We start from the raw sequence: 19,200 nt of genomic DNA on the forward strand, positions 1-19,200 counted from the left end.
TTGCATGTTATGGAGGGGGGGTATCTATCTGGATTTTCTTGGCCTTAACTTTTGTCTTGGATATTATGTGCTGTTTGAGGCTGCTCCCAATTCAGTTGTCTTTTAGCACTGAGAGGAAAAATAATCTACAGGAAGTTCTATTCAAGAAGGAATAATTAAGGGGAGAATATTTAACCTTCCTGTCTATCTCTCACACACAAACAAACACACACACCTAGTTCAGGTAACTTATTGCAAGTGTTGCTGCGTTACTCGCAACGGTTCCTTCATTTTTCAGAGACTCTTCTGTCTCAACAGGAGTGGGAGAAAAAGGAATTGTGCAGTCTTGAAAAGGACTGGAGGAGAGTTAATAGAATGTCACTTCAAGGGTTGGGACTATCCGGGGGTAAACCACATGGATGTTGGCATGTAATTCAGTCCACTGATAGCTTATTGATTCTGTCTTCCTAGAAGACAAATACAAAGTGGGCCACATTGGATCTTTTAGGAGATGAATGAGTGGGTTCACTTCTGTCTCCTTTGCTAAATGTGTTACACTGAGACCAGGCTACCTCTTTGGAGTTGGTTTTATCATGGGAAGGCAAGATATCTTGTAAGGGTTCATACAAGAGAGAACCAATTTTTAAAAGAATGCAATCTATAGAGGAGATTAAATATAAAAACCTGGCTGGATCATCCATACAAATTTTGGCTTTATTTTTCCCTATACAAAGTGCCTCAGTCAATCAAATGGGCAAGGACATTGAATCTGATATTTCCATTGCCACATGATAGGCTCATTGTTTAAAATCTCTGAGTAGTTGTTGGGGAGAAAAGGTAATAAAGGAAAAAGAGATTGCATTAGCCAGTTTGGGGGAATATATCCCTACTGGGTTTGAAAAAAAAGCCTGGTAAAATTATTCTGACTCTTTATCACCTGAGTTGAAAATATAGAAAAGTTCCCAGGAAAGATCAAGAACCTAGGATTACAGTTTGTGATAGTTTTAAGACGAGTTTGCAATGTGAGGCAGTCAGGGATGAAAGATTGGTGTGCAGTAGAGCATCTGCTTTCATGTTGTAGCCAGGATTTTTGTGGGGGGGGGGCAGAACCTCAGATTTGTATTGATTTACAGGAAGGAAGCTGCCTCGCCTCCCGGCTACTCCCATGTCTGTTTTACCAGATAGGGCTGGGAATGTCCCCAGTCTGAAACCCTCTGCCAGTCAGTGTAGACAATACTGAACTAGATGGCTCTGATTTGATCTAAGGTAGCTTCCTGTATTACTAGCTGAGAGAGCTACGTTTGACAGCTGGTCAGGACAATCCACCTGTCAATCGATGGCATCAGATGATTGACAGGTTATACACCAGTCATAGGTTATACGAGCCACCGTTTCTTCTTTAGTTGTACAAATAATACAGATATACCAAGATAGGCTGTTCCCAGGATGTTGAATGTATGGAACACATTTTACTGCATTGTAATCTGTACAAACAGGTTTGACAGCATCTAATCAATCCAATACTAACGGGACAACCTGCAATTGCTGACTTATTTCATGTCAAGGATAAGTTTGATACTTTTTCACTAGTTGTAGCAAAATCCCTCTCAGAGGCAGTAAAAATCTGAAACTAGTATGTACAGGTTCCTCTGTTGGCTAGCAAGGCTGATTTTACAGCTTAATAACAGTTGATATTTTTTATTGCCTGATTATCGTCTTCCAAAGCAGCTACTCTACTCCCAACTTAAGAATGGAAAGTGAAATACTAGTGGACAACAAAAGAGGTTTAAGATGCTCTCAAGGAAAATATGGTATAAGCACTGATAACTAGAAAACACTGGCGTGCGAGCGCTCCAGTTGGAGAACAGTCTTTACCAAAGATGTCATGGACTTGAAGAGGCACAAACTCAGGGCGAAAAGGAGAAATGAGCTATGAGTAAGGAACGTTTGGCAAACCATGATCAACTCCTGCCCAGAAACCTATGTCCCAACTGTGGAAGGATCCAGAATTGGCCTCCACTGTCACTTATGGACTCACTGTTAAGACCATGCTCATGGAAGACAATCTTACTTGGCTACAAGTGATCACCAAAGAAGAAGGTATACCAAACTGTTGTAAATGTGTCCTTTCTCTGCAAACCCCTCACAAGCTTTAATTTGTTCGCCAGTTTTTCCACCAAAGCTAACCGCCATACTTTCTTACGTCACAAGCAAGTAGTAGATGGAGAAGATGGAGAAATGTTCTTGGGTGACATTGAGAAGGCAGAACTACTCAGCACCTACTTTGCCTTTGTCTTTACCCAAAGCAGTGCAGAAATGCTATTGGGCAGGCACCCCCAAAGTTGGCCCTCCAGCTGTTTTGGGACTACAATTCCCATCATCCCTGACCACTGGTCCTGTTAGCTAGGGATGATGGGAGTTGTAGTCCCAAAACAGCTGGAGGGCCAAGTTTGGGGGTGCCTGCTCTTGGGTGACATCGAGAAGGCAGAACTACTCAACACCTACTTTGCCTGTGTCTTCACCAAAAAGGAAAGCTGTATGAACACAGAATAAATGTTGCAATTGCAGAACTGCAGCTGTAGATAGGAAAAGAGGTGGTTAAGGAAACACCTAGGTACTTTAAATGAATTCAAATCTCCAGGGCCTGATGAGCTGCACCCAATGGTACTAAAGGAGCTTGCAGATGTGATCTTTGTCTATTATATTTGAGCATTTTTGGAAAACAGATAAGATCCCTGCAGTTGGAGGCAGGCAAATGGGAGACTGATACTAGGAAAGGTCCTAGGAACAGATTCAATGGTCTGCTTGTGAGCACTTAGAAAAGGATGCTGCAATAAGCATGGGTTTCTCCAAAAATGAGTCATGTCTGCCGAATCTTATTTCTTTATTCGATAAAATTGCAGTCTGTGTGGAATGTTGTAGGTATAGTGTATACTGATTTCAGTAAGGCTTTTCAAGGGATGGCTGTGGGATGCATTCTGGATTACAGGGGGTTGGACTAGATCAGGCATCCCCAAACTTGGCCCGCCAGCTGTTTTGGGACTACAACTCCCATCATCCCCAGCTAAGAGGACCAGTGGTCAGGGATGATGGGAGTTGTAGTCCCAAAACAGCTGGAGGGCCGAGTTTGGGGGTGCCTGGACTATATGATCCCTGGGGAATCCCTTCCAACTCTAGGATTCTGTCCAGAAAGCTCCCTCACAGCCACCATCTTTTCCCGCCTGCCTCATGGAAGCCTCCTTTGGCTCCTCCCTCACACCTCACTCGACCGAGCCGTTTTGGCGTTGTTGTTTTTAAAACCTAACCGCCTTTCGCCTCCTTGCTCCCGCCCCTCCTCCCTTCTCGCGCCTGTTGTGTCTTACGCCGACGGCCGCCGCGCGCAAAGAGCCGGCATTCAGCCAATGGGCAGAAAAGGCGGGAGCCAGAACGCGTCCAGCCCTCGACGGCGATTGGCTGGGAGAGGACCCAGCCCAAAAAAAGAGAAAAAGTCTCTAGAGGAGGGGAGGGAGAGAACGTTTAAAGATGGCGGCCGTGGCAACGAGAAGGCGGTTTCCCTGAGAGGGGGCGGGAGGGAAGGGAAATAAAAGAAGCTCCCGCGACGGAGGAGGAGAAGAAGAAAAAGGAAGGGAAAAAAAGATAACGACGCCGGCGCGGCCCCTTCCTCCTACCCCGGCTGGTTTCTCCCCCCTCACTTTGGCTTTGGAGGTGGGGCGAGGAGAAAGCACAACCGCGAGCCCTCGAGCGAGGAGCGGCAGGGACTACTCCGGGCATGGCCCAGGTGGGTGCCGGGCCTGTGGGCTCCGGCAGGGCGCGGCGAGGAGAGAACGGGGCCTTGGCGCGGCCTGGCCGCCTCAGCTCCGCCGTCCTTGGACGGTAGTGGCGCGCGTGCGAGAAAGCCCACTCCCGGGCCTAGGCCCTGCGCAGCTACTAGGGGGGGGGGAGCGGTGTTTTGTGTAGGGAGGGGGTGGTGGAGATGCGGAATGATAACGGGGAATCATCCCTGCGGAGCCCCCGGGCCTTCTTTTTACTCGGCTTGGGCCTCGCGGTTTCGGGAGGAAGCGGAGGCTCCGTGGTTGGTGGCGGAACCTTGATGCGGATGAGGCGAATTACTTTTTCTTTCTCACCCGCCTTTAAACAAAAAAAAAACCACGTTGAATAGAATTATATGGAAGTGGGTGCGAAATGGGTTTTTTTTTAGGGTGGCGGGGAGGGAAACCTTAGTAAGACCAGCGCGTGCTACCCCCGATCCCTCAGGAATTGGGTTTTTTTATTTAATAAATAAATACTGTATCTTAGATAGCAGGGCGGGATACAAAAGTGAGGCCGAAGATGGCCATACTATTACCACCGTCGTGAACTTATGGGACGGATACACCCAGCCGCCTAAGAACAGTTGTTTATGGTAGTAGTTTTAGGGATGTAGTGTACTGGCGTGATGACTTGTTGTGCAGGTAGGAGGTAAGAGGTTTAATTTCTTCGGGCTTTTTAAAAAGCACCAATAAATAAATAAATTCCCTGGGCTTGTGGCCTTTGAAAGACTTGCAGGTGCTTTCCTTGGTTAGAGCCAGTTTGGTCTTCAAAGAAAGTGATCATGGAGGCTTTATTATGCCTTTGATAAGTCGAGATTGATTGAGGAAAGCTTTTGCCACACCATAGAGAACAAAAAGTAGTGCCATAATCTATTTGCTTAAGTAATGCATATATTCTACTTTCTAAAATTTCTCAAGACAACAATATTAAGAGGAAAGATTAGGAGATATAGCAGTGTTTATCATGGCCCAAGACTCATTTTTTAAAAATAAATAAATTGCTTAACAGACTAACACTGCTACCCCCCTAGAATCAGGTTTCATTGTGTTTTTGAAACTTATCTCTAGTAGCTGGACTGGGAAAGATCCTTATAAGATCCTGAAGAATGGTTGCACTGACTTTGTGTGAAGCAGTTTCCTGTTTCCATAGTTTCCTCTAGTCCAGCATCCTGCTTCCAGTTTGATCATCCTCTCTCCCATCCCACCCCCCACATTCATTATTCTATCATTTGTTACCTACTGGATTTTGAAGAAGGGTCAGCCTTCTCTTAAAGGGTGGTGGTGAGGAGCTTGTTCTTAGCCCTTTTTTGCTACATTTTGAAAGGATTTGTGCCTTATTCTGTAACACTAGACAGAAAACAGTGTGTGGTGGTTGTGATCTAGCCCCCACCTGATGTTTGCACCCTGCATGGTCTATAGTCTACAGAACATCTTATGTACCGTAATCTTAAGTGCTGTTGTGTTTGGAAGGGAAGAAATTGTTTAACTCAGGCTTGTTTAATTCCAGTAGGGTTACCTGCTTTCATGCCCCCAATAAATAAAAGGAAGGAAGGAAACTTTAATCAACTTGATTTTGGTTTGTTGGCCTTTTGAAAGTATGGTAGCAGGACCAATTCTTTGTTGTTATTAAGCGCACCATCCTAGAAGTTTGCTTGTATTCACAAGTGTTGCCACATGTTATCCATTGTTAAAACTTGGCTTAGCATTTAAATGGCAGTGTTTATTTAGGTGAGGTGTGGCTCAGCATCACATAAGTGATTCTGCAGTTTCTGCATCATAGTGTGTGTGTTCTATTGGGCAGAGATTTATTTGTTGTATACAGCACCTAGCACACTGCCTCATAACTGGATAGTAATTGAAAATAATAAACATGGTATATGGTGTTTTATGGGTGTTCAAAGCTCTGATTTCTACAACAGCATTGCATGGTAGGTTGGTATTAGGGTCATGTTTCAGACTGGGGAGGGGGGGAGCGTGGCTGCCTAAGGTTACATGGCTCAACTTGGCTGAGAACCACTCTGGGCTGGGAAAACCTGTCACCTCTGAATCCCAAAGGAGTTTGGAGTATGTATCAGCCATTAGTTGCTTAGTTTCTCCATTGCAAAACATATATGCCAAAGTCACTTAGTGGAGAATGTTCTTCCAAATGGGAGGCCAGTAGGCACAGAAAATACATTTGGCTTAGCTGCTTTACTACATAATACAGAACTTTGATTTTTATAAGCTATTTTTGTACATTCAGGGATTGCCTGAGTGGATGCTGGAAAAATCATTGGGAATATCCATGCGTCAGCTGAGAGAGGCTTGAAGTTGTTTGGTCTCTTCTTTTGCTACTAAAGAAATTATGAAGTCTAGGGGCTTTCTCTTTTAGACATAGTTTTGGGGTGGTGATAGCTTGCCTGGGTCTGTGAACCAGTTGTATTTTGTAATTTTCTGGTATCACTTTCACACTATGAACTTCAGTGGATTTTCAGGACCTTAATTAAATATTGGAGATAAGTACAAAAACATACTAATTTGAAATTGATTTGGGGGTCTTTGGACCGCAATAAAGTTTTAATGATAACATACTAAGCTACAAAATCTGTTACTAGTCTGTCTATGCTGTTTGCTTTGTCAGAGTTTGAATAGTGGGTCTGTCTGGAGTTTTTGGTAATTTTCTCTGTCTTTGGTCAATAATAATTCGGTCATGAATTTCAGCATTCTAACATTAACACATTCCAATCAGTTAGACCAGAGGTTTTCAACCTTTTTGAGACCACGGCTCCCTTGACCAACTACATTCTTTCTGCGGCACCCCTGTGGGGCTCAGGAGCCTAGTTATGTCACCTCTTGCCTCTCACCCTCCCTTGTGGAATATTCCCTCAGCCTCCTTTCCCCTCTCCTTGGGAGTACTCTGGGCAGCGGCTGCTGTCGTCCCTGGTCTCTGAACTGCCCCCCACCCCAAAGAGAGGTGCCTCCAAGTGAAACCATTCACCTGCGGAGCTTATAGCCTTTGGGAGGCCGAGATGCAGGAGGGCATCAGAGGAGGAAGGGAAGAGGGACAGAGGCAGTGTTGCCTGTGGCACCCCTGACCACAGCATACTGGCTGAAACCCACTTACACTATGATTGTGAGCCTAAAATCAGAGGGACTTGTTTCTGAATAGGTAAATGGTACTTGCATGTTAACCTGGTGTATTTTGTAAGAAACCGTTCCACCCCCCCACCCCCAATTCTTTAATGTAAAAGGTTATTTCAGCCATCCCAGGACTCAGCTATACAGCTGCAAATAAAACGTTTTAAGTGTTGTAAAGTGCATTATAAAAATGCGACACTAGATGACGATGGTGAGCTATGGCAAATTCAATATATTTTTCAAACTTTTTTTTAAAAAAAGCATTTTAACAGGATTATTTATATGAGTCTAGATTCCACCCCAGATAATACATTTTTGACATATATTTATTTAGTCAGGACTACACAGCTGGTCTCTGCAGAAAACCTTGGTGTTCCTGGTGCTCTTTTCAGAAGACAAATGTGGAACAAAAATATGTCCGCATCTGGGTTCTTACAAAAATATGTCCCAACTGGCTGAGCTGTGTGTACCTGCGTTTTTCTGTACAGTTGTACCTTGGATCCCGAATGCCTTGCAAGTAAAATGTTTTGGCTCCCGAATGCTGCAAACCTGGAAGTGAGCGTTCCAGTGTGCGAATGTTATTTGGAATCTGAATGCCTGGTGCTACTTCCGTGGTTTCCAAACGTTTTAGAAGTCAAATGGACTTCTGAAACGGATTTCGTTCGACTTCTGATGTACGACTGTATTTTGTAATTTCGGCACTGTATATGTTTGCTGCAGGAAACATTGCTGGTACAGTCATAACGCGTACTTTGCCTGTATCGTATGTGTACCCTAGAAGAATGGAATGATAGAACTGTAGAATTAGAAAGTACCCCAAGGGTAATCTAGTCCAATCCCCCACAATGCAGGAATCTCAGCTAAAGCATCCATGACAGATTGCCACCCAACCTCTGCTTTAAAACCTCCTCTGGAGAGTCCACAGCCTCCTGAAGGAGTCTGTTCTACTGTTGAACAGCTCTTACTGTCAGAAAGTTCTTCCTGATGTTTAGAAGAAAACAAGTGTAGTATTAATGGAAACAGTCAGTGTGTTATAACCATCTACCACTCATTTGTGGAAAGGGTTAGGGTAGATGTTATTGTGACTTCTGCACATCAAAACAGCATTGCTCCTTTTAAGTTTATGTAAGCTGGGTCTTCCTTCCATTTTATACAAACCAGTAGGTTCTCCTATTCTCACTTTTTAAAGAAGAAATAGAAGTATTCTTCCAGACTTCCATCCATCTGCATTTATGTACTCTTCCTCCTCTCAGATAAACTTAATGTGGAAAGTTAAACTCTTGCATCCCCCCCCCCATTTCCCCCGCAAATCTATTAATTCATGGAAGGAGCAATGGGGAGAGGGAGTTGTGTTGAAATTGCATCTCCTGTGTAGTGTGTTGGGGGTGTGAATGTTTGAAAGTACTGTGTATGGTAGGGCTTGGATGATACCAGTTTTTCGACATTGCAATAAATCACCTGCTAAACATTGTGATATATCACAATGTCTGAAATAAGGATGAAGCTATGTAGAGGCATTGGCTAGCTTCACGGTTTTTCCCATATTGTGATTTTTGCATAGCGTGTGCGCACACTCCTTATGATTGGTGATATATTGCCAGGTCAAAAATTATGAAACTGATATCACAATATGGACATCAAACCAGTTCTGGACAGTATATTGATATATCACCCAGCCCTAGTGCATGGAAGTATTTAGTTTTCTTTGAAGTTTGAATTGAGCTGATCCAAACAGCTGGGTTTTGTGGGATGGGGGAGTAATTCCTTTATTCCCTGCTGGTAGGATTTTGGGGGGGGGGGTTATATAGAGGGACTTGGAAAAATCAATTAGCAACAGGTAAGAATTTCCCATCTTATCTCTCCATGGTCACTGCAGTGAAAATAAGTACTGTACTTTTCTGTGTATAAGACTAGGGTTTTTTTACTAAAAAATAATGTTAAAGGGGGGGGGGCTCGTGCATTGTGGGGCCGGGTGATTGGTTGAGTCCCCCAAAATAGGGGGCGTCTTATACACGGGGGTGTTATACACAGAAAAATATGGTATATATGTCTTTAAAATATAATGTACTTTAAAACCTTTGATTTTAATGTAGGTTTTTAAAATGGGCAGTAAAAGGGTGGTTTACTGTAGAATATATTTTGGGAGAGGCTCTTCAGGATTAATATCTCCTGTCTTGTGGGTAGGGCACATAGAGATAATTGTGTTTTCTGAATTTCACCCTACGAGTGCAAGAGATGACCACAGTGCAATAAGAATTTTATTCACAGGTTTAATTACTACCAGCTGTGCAAATTGCTCTCTCTCACACAAACTATTTTATATATTTTTATATAATATTAAATAGAGATATATTAGATAGGGATATAGAGATATATATGAAGCCCAGATTAAAATTGTGTATGTGCAGCTAAAATAACATATCATTTATAGGTAACCTCATTTAGGATTTTATTAAGGAAGCAGTCCCTAAAATATGCCAACCTCCAATATGTTATTTATGGTGGTCTTAAGCTTCTCTAAAGATATCCAGTGAGTGCTTGTCTCAGCTGATTTGAAACCTGCATCATCTTCCTTTTAGCCTGCACTTGTCATTATCTAGTCTTGCAGCACAGATGTATGCATTTGTTGCGTCAAAATGTGTGAGAAAAATAACATGCAGATTGCTACACAGAAGTGTTCATGTATGAGAACCATCTTGTGTAAAGTCACTCTTAAGATTCTGTGACTTCTCGTATTGGTGAAACTGTGTGTACATCACTGGAATCATTCCAGTGTCCTTGTATTTATCCTTTATGTTGTCTCTGCGCTTCAGATTTTGTTAATGTAGATAAAGACAATAAACCTAATAATAATACTTTAGTATTTATGAGGTATTACTGTTTTACTAGAATTAGCATTTAGTTAATAATAGGTAGTCAAATGTTTCATATGAAAGGAGCTTGCTTTTTTAAAAACTTGGAATTAAAAATAAAACTGTATTTTCTGTGTGGCAATATTGGCTTTCAATAGCATGTGAGCCAGTAACTGTGTTGTAGTCTGTTCAGCAGTTCGTTGACTTAAAGAAGAATAGGTACTTTTGCATAGCCCCATTTTAATGCTTCAACTGCTTGTTCAGTCACCATAAGCATTATTTTTTAGATTAAACTGCTGTTTGTGTTGCTGTTTAACAGCATGTAGGTAAAACACGTCATTCTGAATTTTGCGTAGCAGAATTGTCCTATAGAATTGGAGACCAATAGAAAGAAAGCTTTTCTGATTATTCTTTTTTTCTCTCTCTCTTTGTAGGTTGAAAGAAGAAAAGGACACCTGCATGCGGCCAGTGAAGATGCTCTTTACTTCGACATCAGCTATTTAAGCTGAATGCATTGTGATTTCCAGTAATTGAGACAGTGGTTCTGAAAGCTGTCTACATTAATGAAAAGAACAATGTAGTCAGCTTAATTGAATCATCAGTGTTGCATATTGAATAGAGCATGACAAATCCGATCTTGATGGACTTCTTCATGTTAGGAGTATAGATCAATATACCTTTTATTTAAAGCCTTGTTTTTTTGTAAGTTTTAATTATGGAGAATTATGAAAATGCACCTCCCCTTCCAAAAGAGCCAGCAACAGAAGCGAATGTGGAGAACCATTCTTGTCCCCCACCACTGCCGCCTAATGAACAGCCTCCACCACCTCCCCTGCAAACGTCCAGTGACGCAGAGGTAATGGACGTTGGCTCTGGTGGTGATGGACAGTCAGATACCCCTGCTGGGGACGCACACACTGTCGGCAGAATACAACTTCTCACAAAGGGATCGTCATGCTACAAAAGTCGTCTTATCGTAGATCCTAATAGTGACCAAAGCCCAAGAACTGCTCGTCATGCGCCGTCAGTTAGAAAGTTCGTCCCTGATCTTAAGTTGCTTAAAGATGTAAAGATTAGTGTTAGCTTTACAGAGAGCTGCAAAAGCAAAGACAGAAAAGTTCTGTACACTGGAGCTGAGCATGGTTATGAGGCAGATACAGATTTAGGTATTAATAATGTTAATGGGGGTATGCATGCTTGTCCTCTGGGTGGGGGTAGTAATGGTCAAGCTACACGAGTAGCTGGTGAAAATGATGACAAAAAGGAGGATGAAAATGATGTAGATCAGGAAAAGCGAGTTGAGTATGCAGTTCTGGATGATTTAGAAGATTTTACAGAAAATTTGATGGAAATAGATGAAGAAGGAGGGTTTACGTCTAAAGCAATCGTTCAGAGAGACAAAGTGGATGAAGAAACCTTAAGCTATTCTTATGAGGTAAGTAAATTCTGTTTCTAATTTCAAACATTTATTCAGGTTTTATATATTAACTAAAAGGTCTCTGTACCAAGTAATTTTAAGATTATAACAAATGCTTAAATTTGGGAGTGGTGTTAAGAGCTGCTTAACTGTATGAAATATACATTTAGACAGTACTGAGAATGGATATGTTGTGATTTGTTTTCTTTTTTTGTTTCAGTATGAAGGCTGTGAGCTTTGTTATTCTAGAGAACGCTAAGAAAGCGTCAAGTTATTAATAATTTACTTAAAACATGACACTTTAATTCTTAGTTGGCTTATGATGGGGATGGGATTTTGTGGATCCCTGTACAAATCATTCTTGCTTTGACTTCAGTATTGTCTGAGGAGGAGAATAGGTATAGGGGCATGGTATATCACAATGTGTTTTTCAGGATGAATTTGATAATGATGTGGATGCTTTGCTGGAAGAAGGCCTTTCTGTTCCTAAGAAAAGGAGAATTGATGAGAAATATGCAGGGGAGAGTGACCATCAATCTGATGGAGAGACAACTGTGCAGCCAATGATGACCAAAATAAAAACAGTTCTTAAAAGTAAGATATTTACATTATGTATAACTATAGATATGTTTACTATGTACTCTTTTTGCAGTAATATTTTTGAGGTAATGGTCTGAACATTCCCACAATATATTAGTCCAAAAGCAGTCCATCGGCCAGGTCTTGTGGCCTCCTTTATATCAGCCTTCTTTCTTTCTGAAGCAGGTAGCAAAACCAGGAAGTTCCTGGTTGGCCACCATAGATGATAAGAAATACTGAGCTTGTAGGCTCCTCTGGGCCAGCCCAATATATTTTTGCACCTGGGGCGAACCACAAAATGCCCCCCCCCCACCTGGGAAGAAGGGGTGTGAAGAGCTACGTCAGGAATAAGGGGAGAATAAAGATCCTTATCGGGAGCAAGGGTGGAAGGAAACTAGTAGCAGCACCTATTTGCCAAGTGGCTACTGTAGCTGCTGAGGAGGTAACAGATCTGGCTTCCAAAGAGTGTACTACAGCTGTCACTGCCATTGGTTCAGTGGCAGCAGTGGGCAATGCATTCCTTGGGGTTTGGATCTACTGCCCCTGTGGATCCTGCCCCCTGAGGCAGTCAGTTCATCTTGACTCATGGGTGGGCTGGCCCTGAGGCTCACACAGGCTGCGTAACCCAGGTAGATTGGGATCTCTGGGTGATCTGCAGTAGATTGGCAAGGGTTTCTGAGTCTCAATTGCTGAACAGTATCAACTGCAATGTGACCCAACCCCCCAACCCCCGCCCCCATGTCCCATTAGACTGATGAAACAAGGAAAGCTTGGAGTGCCAAAAGTACATTTCTGTGTGGAAGAATGTTGAACTCTGCTTGGTTCTGTTACTTAAAACCATTTACTCCGCAGCTGCTTAGAGACATCACACGCTCTTAAATCTAAGTGTGCGTCTTTTGGATCTAGCTCTTCTTTGATCTTGAGGCTCTATTAAAATCCACAGTAGATCCCGCAAGCCTTAAGTCTGCTCTACCCTGTCGTAGACATTTATTGTATATTAGTATTGTGGAATCCTAAAGGAGAATATTTTAGATAGATGCTGAATGTGAGGTTTGCAAAGGTAAACTCTGAACACCTTCATTAGAAATCTTCGAGGGGTACTAAACTTGTGGAGAATATGCAGTTTTTATTCTTGGTAAGACCAGTATCTCGGAGGAAAAATAACATCTCATTAAAGTGCCACACATTGGTTTTGCAGGCTGGTGGTACTCGGCAGCCCAATTCATTGCACTTGGAAATAAGTCTTGCCTTGTTCAGTGGTAGTTTCTGTCAAATAAGTGTGCTCAGGTTTGCAGCCTAAATCAAGCTGGTTATGATGTGGAAAAGAGTATTAAATATTTTGCCTTTTGCTTGATTTTTTTAAAAAAATGCATATGGCTTCTCTTGAAGTTAATAAATTAAAATAAAGATGGAATGTTTTCAGTCCTTTGTGAAGCCACAAAAAGGGGGCTAGTGCATATTCCTAGGGATTTGCATTCCCTGCTCTTTTTTGATGAAAAAGGAGAGGTACAAAAAGAGGCTTGCATATTTAACAGCGGTTAGTATTTGTGAGAAATCAATCTTTCAGTGTGGTAGCCCCCACTGCCATACTTTAGGGAAGTCTACCCAGATATGTCGTCATGTTTAAATCTGGCTTTCAGTTCATCATCAATTTTAATTATTTTTTGGAAGGTTTTAAGTCAGAGCTTTCCAAATTGTGTGACAACATGTTAGTGTGTCAGCTGCAGTGTGTAGGTGTGTTGCATGAATGCTCCCTGTGCTGCTAAGGGGTTAGTTTAACCTCCAGTTTGCTAGTAAATCTGAAATACTTGTCATGAAATGATGCGTGTCCAAAAAATGTGTTACCAACACGAAAAGTTGGGAAAACTCTGCTTTAAGTAGTTGATTTGCTGTTTTTTACTGATAATTTAATCATTTTGTTCTTTTTGTAAACGGCTTGTAAGGGTTTTAAAAAGTTGATATGATGCAGCAAACTTGTTGCAGCTTGAATAATACTGAGGATGAGAGAGAGAGAGAGAAATAAAACAATATATTCATTTTTCATGAATATATTCATGTTCAAAATACTGTTTCACCCTGGAAAGCAAATTGCTAACTTTGTGTACAGGTTGGAAGTAAATGCAGTCTGACCACTTCAAAATATTACCGGGACGTATGGGGCATCGATTGAATGTCATTGTGGGCCTTCAAAAACAGGGAGCCCCTTCGCTATTAACTAGGGGTTGGGAGAGGTGGCAGCAGCTTTTACTCTCCTCTTGGTTGATCATTTACACTGATATATTTCTTTGATATATAACTTCAGACTTCTTGTGTATCCTTCCAACCACTTTTGTTGTGATAAGACGTCTTGTGCATTGAGCAGTTTCTCCTTTTTTTCTGAAGGTCGTGGCCGTCCACCTACAGAGCCCTTGCCTGATGGATGGATCATGACATTCCATAACTCTGGCATTCCTGTATATCTGCACCGAGAATCCAGAGTTGTCACCTGGTCCAGACCTTACTTCTTAGGAACAGGAAGCATAAGGGTATGGAACAGACTTCAATAAATTTGGTCATTTAGAGAAATTAGATTTTGAATATATCTGTAGCCTGTTGTTGTGATTATTCGTAGAAGTATTGTTGACAAAATGTCATTGAATATAGTTGCCTAAAGACCTACTTTGGTTTTACTTGCTGGTTCAGTTTGTTTCTAAAAATGCACTGTGTTTCTAAGAATTAGTTTCCACAGTAGCTTGGGAAACCAAGTTAAATATGAAGGTATCTGAATAAGATCATGTAGATAGTATGGGGAAATATTGCCTCTTTTAGTGCCATTTGTATAAATATATTTTAGAATTTTACTAGGCTGTATCCAAGTCATAATTGGAAACATACAGCAAATTCAACAATGTTATAAAATTTTGTATTTTCACAATCATATCATGCTGTTGCTTCATTGTCTTCATTTATTAAACTGGGCATTTTATAGGAGCACTGCAGTTCCAGTGGATTGCACTTACGTTCACATGGTATTCTGGTAATAATTGAATAACTGCATTAACAAATAAAATAAGATTCAGCATGACTTTGCATAGCTCCAAAGTGCAATTCCCTTTTGTTCACCTGCATACAACTTCCATTCAGATGTTGAAGGTAATAAATGGTTGACATGCTGTGGCTGGCTATTTAAAGCATAAAATAGCTTTTCGACAACATACTCCATTTTCTTGAAAATGCTCACCTAGCAAATCTCTACAAAGTTCTCAGGATCTCAGGCTTTGCTGGTGTATGATAGGGGAGGCATATAGGAAACTTTGAACACTACTGGAAGAGGTTAGACCTGGGTTTTTAGATTTGTTCTCATAATTTTAACTTTAAAATTTTATATTTGCAGAAACATGATCCCCCGTTGAGTAGCATTCCATGTTTGCATTATAAGAAAATGAAGGAAAATGAGGAAAGGGAACAAAATAATGACATCACCCCAAATGGGGAAGTATCGCCTATAAAACTCATGGATAAGTCTTTAGAATTTGACTGCCAAACAGAGGAGCCGGACTCCACTGCTGCTGATTCTGGGACTTTAGATGAGAAAGACCCACCCGGGGGAGATGCAGCACAAGGAGCCTTAGGTCAAGTTAAGGCCAAGGTTGAGGTGTGCAAAGATGAATCAGTAGGTAAGTGTCAAAAATGTTGATTTCTTGAGTTCTAAGAATCTAACTCAAGCATGTAGGCTTCCTTGTAGATACTGTGGCACTTGGCTTACAGATGTAGAACTTGTGAACGCAGAGTGCTGCAAGCCTAAGAGATTTCTATACTATACCCATTGCAATACAGTAAATGCTAATTCGGTATTCCATTTCTCCTTCAATTTGTAATGAAATGCTGCTGCTGCTTGTGTGTTTTAAATACAATTCCATTGTATTTAGTTGTATTCCATTGTATTTAGTTGTAGTTATAAGCATTTAGTTGGTTTGTTGTATGCTGCAGCCCTTTTTCAGTTCTCCGATGGAAGCACATGTTAAAATAAATTGGATGTGCAGTAAAACTAATGTATAAATCTTTACTTCAAATATTCCATCATCATGCATAGTGAAATGCTAGAATCTTAGCATAGCTGGGACCTGCCAGGCATCAAAACTAGGGGTTGCCAACCTTTTGAGGCCTGTGGGCACAATTGCAGACTGGGGACATTTGAGTGGGCACGCTTGCACACAGCAATAGAATGCTTCTTTTGACCTAACCATTTTGTCACTGTCTTTGTAATGTAAAGGTGGTAGCTTTTAATTGACCATGGGGATTGAATATTTTTCCTAGATATTGAAGATTTTAGACACTATCTTGAAAAGCGTTTTGATTTTGAACAAGTAACTGTAAAGAAATTCAGAACCTGGGCAGAGAGGCGACAGTTCAATCGTGAGATGAAGAGGAAACAAGCAGAATCTGAGCGACCCATTTTACCAGCCAATCAAAAACTTATTACTTTGTCTGTGCAAGATGCACCCACAAAAAAAGGTAAGCCGTTTTATATGTGTTAACGTTTGTATTGTGTTACTATGGTTGGTAGCTCTTTAGGTGGCTCTTTGCATATACTTTAGAGCTTGAAAAGAAGAACTCTTAACTTTTTTCATTAGACGAGTGCTTAGTTTTTGTCCGAGTTGGATTAGTACTGGAAGTAACAAAATACATGTGTAAAAATGATCCTAGCTTCCCTGCAGAACAGGTTGCTTGCAATCACCTGGTTCCTCTTTAAATATGAAAATTTGAGTTTGCATACCCCAAAATGGTCAGGGCACCAGGTTCTTTGTTGTTGTTTAGTCGTTTAGTCGTGTCCGACTCTTCGTGACCCCATGGACCAGAGCACGCCAGGCACCTCTGTCTTCCACTGCCTCCTGCAGTTTGGTCAAACTCATGCTGGTAACCTTGAAAACACTATCCAACCATCTCGTCCTCTGTCGCCCCCTTCTCCTTGTGCCCTCCATCTTTCCCAGCATCAGTGTCTTCTCCAGGGAGTCTTCTCTTCTCATGAGGTGGCCAAAGTACTGGAGCCTCAGCTTCACGATCTGTCCTTCCAGTGAGCACTCAGGGCTGATTTCCTTAAGAATGGATGCGTTTGATCTTCTTGCAGTCCATGGGACTCTCAAGAGTCTCCTCCAGCACCATAATTCAAAAGCATCAATTCTTCGGCGATCAGCCTTCTTTATGGTCCAGCTCTCACTTCCATACATCACTACTGGGAAAACCATGGCTTTAACTATATGGACCTTTGTTGGCAAGGTGACGTCTCTACTTCTCAAGATGCTGTCTAGGCCTGTCATTGCCCTTCTCCCAAGAAGCAGGCGTGTTTTAATTTTGTGGCTGCTGTCACCATCTGCAGTGATCATGGAGCCCAAGAAAGTAAAATCTCTCACTGCCTCCATTTCTTCCCCTTCTATTTGCCAGGAGGTGATGGGACCAGTGGCCATGATCTTCATTTTTTTGATGTTGAGCTTCAGACCATATTTTGCGCTCTCCTCTTTCACCCTCATTAAAAGGTTCTTTGATTCCTCCTCACTTTCTGCTATCAAGGTTGTGTCATCTGCATATCTGAGGTTGTTGATATTTCTTCCGGCAATCTTAATTCCAGCTTGGGATTCATCCAGCCCAGCCTTTCGCATGATGCATTCTGCATTTGAGTTTGCATACCCCAAAATGGTCAGGGCACCAGGTTCTAATAGGGCTCAACTGGTGATTTCCCTGCCTTTCATAAAACTGACTTTCTTGCCAAAAAACTTTTTTTGAATGCTTATAGCAGTCATGTCTTCATTTCAAGCTATGACAGTATTAAAACTGCTTGTCTTCATTACAGATAATTGCTTTTGGATATGGTAATGTTTCCTTTTAGAAGGACTCGGGACATAATACTTTCCTTGTTTGATTGTGCAGCGACCAATTTGCTGTAAGACCATGTGAGGAGAGGTTCAGAGAGCTAGTGAAGCCATGCTATCTGACTTACAGTTTACGGAAGCTTTCCCAAGTAGTTCTGTAGCTTGAACTTAATTCTGTACTTGGCAAGTGTAGAATGGTCTACCTGAAATACTTTGCTTTGTGGAACAGGAAGTGATGGAAACTGAATGGGAAGGGCCAGAGCTCTATTGCAGAACATCTGCTTTGTATTCATATGGTCTCGGGTTCAATCCTGAGCATCTCCAGGAAGGAGAGGTAGAGGCATGTCTGAAACTTTGCCAAGCTGCTATCAATCTGTGTAGACCAGTGTTTCCCAACCATGGGTTTCTAGACCACAGTTCCCATCATCCCTGACCACTGGTCTTGCTAGTTAGGGATGTTGCGAACTGTAGTCCAAAAACAGCTGGAGACCCAAGTTTGGGAAATGCTGGTATAGACAATACTGAGCTCTGGCTCTGTAAGCAGCTTCCTATAAGCAGATCATTGAACGTGAAATAGAATGTGTCCTAATTATTGTCATTGGGATTGGTTATTGGAGATAATCTATATGTGTTCTCCAACATGAACACTCTGAAATTAAGGAGCGAGTGCACACACACCCAGCCAATGACTCTGCATGTGATAGACATGTGTCTCCTTTCCCCCCTCACACATAAAGTATTGTGTAATATGGGTGTTTCAGTTGTAGAGGCATGTCCAAATGATTCTTGCACTTTGAGAAATGTTATATTGGGGAGGAGTAGAAGAGGGTATGCACCTGCCCCTCTTTCAGGTAAACTGAGTAGTACGTGAACTTGTCTAAGCTGAATTAGAATACTGATTTTGCTTTTTGTTTTATGTTCAGGACTCCTAATCTATATGTTATGCTGTTGGTAGTAAAATCCTTAAAGGCATTTGTAAAATGTTTTTCTTAATAGAGTTTGTTATTAATCCCAATGGGAAGTCTGAAGTTTGCATCCTTCATGAATATATGCAACGAGTCCTAAAGGTTCGACCTGTTTACAATTTCTTTGAATGTGGTAAGTCTTCACTATAGTATTTTTTTGTAGGACAACAGTTACTTGCAGTGTCTGGGCTGTACATGATCTAAGTTTGAGCCAAGTATTCCAGGAAAATAAACAATACAGGCATTGACAGGATGTGCACTGCATCTAGAATAATGTAAATTAAGAAATGTCCCTTCTTGCTTTTGAAGGGAAAACTGACTCATTGTAATGTGCCAGATTCCTAGTTTTGTTCATTCAAAATGTCAGTCACCAACAAATGGAAATGAAAGTCTTAAGACAGCAGGTCATTGATCAGCTAATGTGGAATCTGAGAACTACTAAATTAAGAGTTGCATATTGATAGCACTTGTACAACCATTTTAGATTAACATTTTAGAATTTTTTAGATTACATCTGAGGACTGGGTTAGCAGTCACAAACAGATGACATAGGGAAATTGTCATTTTTATCCTGTAAACCTGTGATGAAAGCAGCCTGTTTGCATTATTTGGTCAAAATCACTTTTGTTTATCTTA

General features: G+C 41.5%; 1 protein-coding gene across 2 annotated transcripts in view; it reads left to right on the forward strand.

Annotated features, from left to right (window-relative positions):
- The first annotated feature begins 3,487 nt into the window (after window positions 1-3,487).
- Window positions 3,488-19,200, forward strand: part of DGCR8 (DGCR8 microprocessor complex subunit) — a 29,035-nt gene continuing 13,322 nt past the window's right edge. The window contains exons 1-7 of one of the 2 annotated variants that reach the window (XM_028710339.2): window positions 3,488-3,757; window positions 10,192-11,192; window positions 11,609-11,768; window positions 14,136-14,278; window positions 15,127-15,409; window positions 16,050-16,247; window positions 18,596-18,697. In XM_028710339.2, coding sequence (XP_028566172.2) covers window positions 10,473-11,192; window positions 11,609-11,768; window positions 14,136-14,278; window positions 15,127-15,409; window positions 16,050-16,247; window positions 18,596-18,697 — 1,606 coding nt within the window. In that variant the 5' untranslated portion in view covers window positions 3,488-3,757; window positions 10,192-10,472. The remainder of the gene's footprint in view (window positions 3,758-10,191; window positions 11,193-11,608; window positions 11,769-14,135; window positions 14,279-15,126; window positions 15,410-16,049; window positions 16,248-18,595; window positions 18,698-19,200) is intronic. The other variant, XM_028710340.2, reaches the window with a different exon arrangement.

Source organism: Podarcis muralis, chromosome 16 (assembly GCF_964188315.1).
Source record: "Podarcis muralis chromosome 16, rPodMur119.hap1.1, whole genome shotgun sequence".
In the NCBI taxonomy this organism is placed as follows: domain Eukaryota; kingdom Metazoa; phylum Chordata; class Lepidosauria; order Squamata; family Lacertidae; genus Podarcis; species Podarcis muralis.